We start from the raw sequence: 4748 nt of genomic DNA, 5'->3' as shown, positions 1-4748 counted from the left end.
ATGTGAGAGGGATATAAAGGTGTGCAAAGTGTTGGCGTTTAGTTTCGTTTCTGTTCACACAGGGGTGAGATAGCCGCGAAACCCGTTTCACCATCTTCCAATAGAGAACCGGATGGAATTATAAACCGTCCAATAACAGCGAGCAACGTTAACGGTTGTTTGTGAAAAAGTAATTTCGTATGTAGTAGTTATGTAAAAGTTTCTCAATAGATACTATTACAGTATTGTACATAAGCCGCGTCCTATTTGCGAGCAAACTCAAGGAAGCCCGGCAGTGCGGCACGGTAAGCAAAAGACAGCAAACGTCCGAAGTAAGCCTTTGTAGAGGAGAGGGTAAGCCTGTTTTACCCTCTGGCCGTTGAAACCTTCGGAACTTTCGGGAAAGCTTGTGCGGAGATGGTTCGTTTCTTTGGAAGGAAGATACACGATATGACAAAAAAATCTCATTTTACTGCATTTTTGAGTCAGCGTTTAAGTTTGGTCGTGGTTAGGGGTAATGTGGCCGCTGTTTAGAGGCGGTTGGGTCGGTACGAATGCGAGGTCGAAAAAGTATAACACATTAGATGATTTTGGGTGTTTTTTCAACGTCTAAATTTGCATCATTTTTAGAAGTCGTCAAATGCGCGCAGATTCATTAATGTATTATTCAATGCTTTTGCAAGGCGACTGACTATTATTCGTGCGAAGTGCTTCCCTTTAACAGAAGTAACAGAAATAAAACCCAACAACAAATGCAGTACTCTAGTAGAAATGCAAAAAACGCTACGGCAGGCATCGTTTATTTCTGTTTGCCCTAATAACTCTATTTCTCATTTTGTCGTTCTATCTGCTCTGAGATTGGAAACCATAAAGGCTGAAGCATTGGTTGAAACTGTAAAAGTTGAAACGGTATTTAGGATAACCTGTTGGATTCACGGGAACTTCCCCAATCCTTCGGTCAATCCTCGACATCATTAATATCGCCATTTGATATGTGCGCTAAACTGTGACTAAGTCGAATCACAGGCGCTGCCCCTTGTGCGTTGCTGCTACTTCTTATATCCACGTGTTGTAAATCAAAAGGCAATGACGCTGTTTTACCAAGCGGGCTTTGAATCTTATCCGAAATCTCCACATCATTTATAATATTAATCTTATTAAAGAGCGCATTGTTTTCCGGAGACGAATAATAATTCAAAGTCAGAAAGTCTTTACAAGGCAGCTGCTGCTCGGTCTTTTTCCACCGGTCAACGAACCTTTTCATCGTCCGGGCTTTCAAAGTAAACACGTGCTTGCTCTGCTCCATCATCCCGCGCCGTTGACTTGCTCGGTCGCTCTTGTCCAGTTCTTCCTCCGTACAAATACTTAGTATAACCAAAATAATTTCGCGCACTTTCTTGACCATATAAGGATAGGACCACGTAAACGCATCCGTAAAGTTCGGCAACCAGAACGGATGCTCCACACTGCTAAATTGTCGGATGTGAATTTTTCCATTAGCATAATCCAGTACCGCGGCTTTAGTGTTAAACTTGCCCAAGTAATGCGGAGCGGAAAAAAGTGAGATTAATACAGGGTAACTATCCGCCTGTTTGCCCTTGTAAACCTTGAACCCGGCGCTCTGTACTTCGTGGCCTCGAATAATTCCCAATAAATTATTTCTCTCTAGAAATTCCTCCACCGCGTAGTAACTATAATTATACGAACACCCACGGATTCTGTTATGGGAATATAAATAAGGAGCTACTTCTTGCCCAAATTCTGGAACAGGATCTGACCATAAGATATCGCACATCATACCGGCCTTGCTGACCTCTTTAAACCGAGAAAATTTGTTAAGATCATCTATAGTGCGGAGTTCTGGCGAGAGACCTGCGTGGATGCACAGAAACTGCTGATTGATGATTGCCGCCAATGGCAGTGTGTCAAAGGCTACCATACAGGCGTCGTACACGCTTTGAGAGTACTTGACCAGACACTCACGCTTGAACGTGAAGTGTTTGGTGAGATGCCGACTTTCGTGGTTGCCGCGTAGCAGAAAGTATTTCGTTGGGAAAGAAATTTTGAGCGCAAACAGATACAAGATGCATTCGATACCAAAGCTGCCACGATCCACGTTATCACCCAAGAATAAAAAATGTGGACGACCGGTGCGGAGAATAGTGAGGAGGTCGTAGAACTGCCCATGAATATCGCCCGCGACGGTAATGTTGGAAGGCAGAGTGAGAACGTTGGGTTCAGCGCGAAGGATTTCAGACGCATCATGGAGTAGCCGAAGGGCCAAGGTTTCGTCCAATCGGTCTTCCGTCAAAAGGTGGCTTTTAATATATTCCGGATTGGGAACATCTGAGTTCCCATAGACATCCGGAATCGTCAGCCTTTTCCGCGATGGGCGACCCTTTTCTAAAACAAATTCATACGGTGCGTTAGATACTGATCTTTCGGTTCTCACTCAAAAGGGTATTTAGCGATATGCAGTGCACAATCTAGATGAACAGGAGGAGGCTTGTGGCAGCAGTTTTCGGCAGAAGTTGTGGCTGCACTTTTGCGTAGTAAAACTGTTCAAGTTGTTCATGGAGGTCCATCTATCACTACGGGTAATACGCGGCGTTTATGGAAGATTTAGTGAGGTTTCCGTTATGTGAACAAAACTTAAACTTGCATTATTAAGGAAGTGGATCTATATTATGATCGTCCACCCCGTAGAAAATGGTCAGAAAAAACGTCCAAGTAAATTAAAAAAGCGACATTATTAAACTTTGCATTTTCCAAAATTAGCGCGCATGCATTCTGCTTTCGAAATTATCTGTTTCGGGGCCAACGCTCGGATGCCGTTATCGGTACAAAGGTGAATTCAAGCCTCAAGGTGAACTTGAAAGACCATCACAAACATTGTTGCGTGGTGCAATGAATATTCAGATACAATAAAACAACTGATCTTTTCATTCAGCTTCAAAAAGATGTTTAAAAACCCTTCTGCAGAATGTTCCTTCTACACAAAACCCTCCGAGTGTAGTCCTGCCAGGGGGTTCTATGAGATGTCGCCCTCCGATAAGCGAAAGCGTGCTTAGCAGAATATTAGATGCATACAAAGATACGATTGTGGACTATGGCTATCAAAATTTCATTTGGGGGAAATGTTTCTAAATTTAACTTTGTCCCATAGCCCATAGCTGACCCATAGCACAGACGTATTTATTAATGTATTACTGCAGTTCTGCGCACATATGTACGATGTTTTTATGTTATCGATAAGACTATCATATGCACTACGGTGACAATAACGTTCGGTTATTCTAATGGTAATCACCATTTTTGCAGTATAAAAGCGTCATGTTCGCTGAGTACCGGAAGGAGGCCCTCGTAACATTGCGTACCGTTTGAATGCAAGCCCTTTTTTCTTAATGTTTAGCAACAAAGCGACCCACGTCTTGACAGAAACACTACTCGTACTGGTTCCTCCACTAGAAAGATTTTTTATGGTATCCTAAATGCGCCAATTGTTGGACGAGGTTACTGCGATCAGTTCTTTCATTTGTCTCTTATTTTGCAGGTAGTAGTATTTCGCTCGAACTACTCTGCAGTGTCGAGTATGACTGCAGCCGAACGGGCCGAAAGGCAGGTGCGCTTTTGGCGTATGGGGGAACAAGAACAGCAAGCCCTGTACATCGTACTACCACAAGGCGGGTTGCGGGTGCAACGTAGGTTGGCGTTGTCCTCGCATTTGGCTTAATATCGTCAACTATCCTGCTGGCATTAAACCATTTACGGAATATGCGGTGACCAAAAACTATAGTTTAAATCGCCTAAAGTATCAGCCGGTCTGGAAAACCATCCGTCAAGAATGTGTCCTCAAAAGTTTATTTTGCAGTTTTGATGCAGCCAACTGGACGTCTACTGGTACGGTTTCATTAGAGCGTAAAACCGAACCTGCCGGAGAATATGATCGTAACCAGAAGGTTCCCAAAAAATATCGGTGTGACCGAAAAAATTCTTAGGTCAAACCTATCATTTGCACTTTTTTTGGGGTAGCCTCTGCCCCCATCACCCACTCCGAAAATGATCAGAAAGGAAATCTGAACAGTTAGTGTCTTCGAAAACAGTTTGATATGGGGACATAAACCTTTCAAAGAAACAGTCTGCATATTTACATGAGGTGCGGCAAGGTGTCCGAGTGAAAATTTTGCTCTACAGCTCTGTTCCGCCAACCAAAGAAACCCTTATTGATTAAAAAAACCGTAGACTGATTTTTTACAGTATTCCAGAATGTTATGTCTATATTTTACCACCAGGTTGGTTCCAAAAATCACGAAACTTTTGCCTAATGAATTACGCTTACCGTTTGTTGGCAGTGCAAGAGTGTCGGTGATTCTTAGGGCTCGGTTGCTTGTCATGTTGGGATTTTCGCCCATCGTGTGCTCACGGGTTATACGATTAAGTTAATAAGCATCGGACCAGAGGGTGTGAGACTCACTAACAAGCGCAGAACCGTACATAGTAGAGGTTAATAAAAGGTTCATATGCTGTAATTGATTCTGCGTTGTTGGTGTATATATTTTGCGCTTGTACAACTAAAATGCGCGTTAACAAGGGCCTTGTCACAAGGCCCTTGTGCATAGCTTAGGATGTTGCTACCATCGCTGCGGGCAAGGAAACAGGTGCCAATTGTCAGCCAAATTACCAGCAATAAAGTGTGACTACCTGAATCATTTACCGGTCTGTCCTAGAAAGAAGTAAGTGAAGTAAAGTACCGGTATTATGAGTCTCCG

The 4748-nt window shown here is 43.1% G+C and overlaps 1 protein-coding gene across 1 annotated transcript; it reads right to left on the bottom strand.

The window, feature by feature from the left end:
• Positions 1 to 673: 673 nt before the first annotated feature.
• LOC129595676 (protein phosphatase 3 catalytic subunit alpha-like) lies at positions 674 to 4534 on the bottom strand. Its single transcript, XM_055492756.1, has 2 exons — positions 4319 to 4534; positions 674 to 2382 (listed from the first exon to the last, which is right to left on the bottom strand). The coding sequence occupies exons 1-2, from the start codon at positions 4389 to 4391 to the stop codon at positions 938 to 940; spliced, it is 1518 nt and encodes a 505-aa protein (XP_055348731.1). The 5' UTR covers positions 4392 to 4534; the 3' UTR covers positions 674 to 937.
• Positions 4535 to 4748: the final 214 nt, after the last annotated feature.

Source organism: Paramacrobiotus metropolitanus, unplaced genomic scaffold (assembly GCF_019649055.1).
Source record: "Paramacrobiotus metropolitanus isolate TYO unplaced genomic scaffold, Prichtersi_v1.0 Parri_scaffold0000081, whole genome shotgun sequence".
Taxonomy (NCBI): Eukaryota; Metazoa; Tardigrada; class Eutardigrada; order Parachela; family Macrobiotidae; genus Paramacrobiotus; species Paramacrobiotus metropolitanus.
Note: the sequence above shows the minus strand (reverse complement) of the source record. Positions and strands in the feature narration are given on the sequence as shown.

Bases quoted from the DNA above. Each gene is read 5' to 3' on its own strand.
- LOC129595676 (XM_055492756.1), bottom strand. From the start codon at position 4,391: ATGGGCGAAAATCCCAACATGACAAGCAACCGAGCCCTAAGAATCACC. The intron at 2,383-4,318 runs GTAAGCGTAATT...AATTTGTTTTAG, and splicing joins TCTTGCACTGCCAACAAACG to AAAAGGGTCGCCCATCGCGG.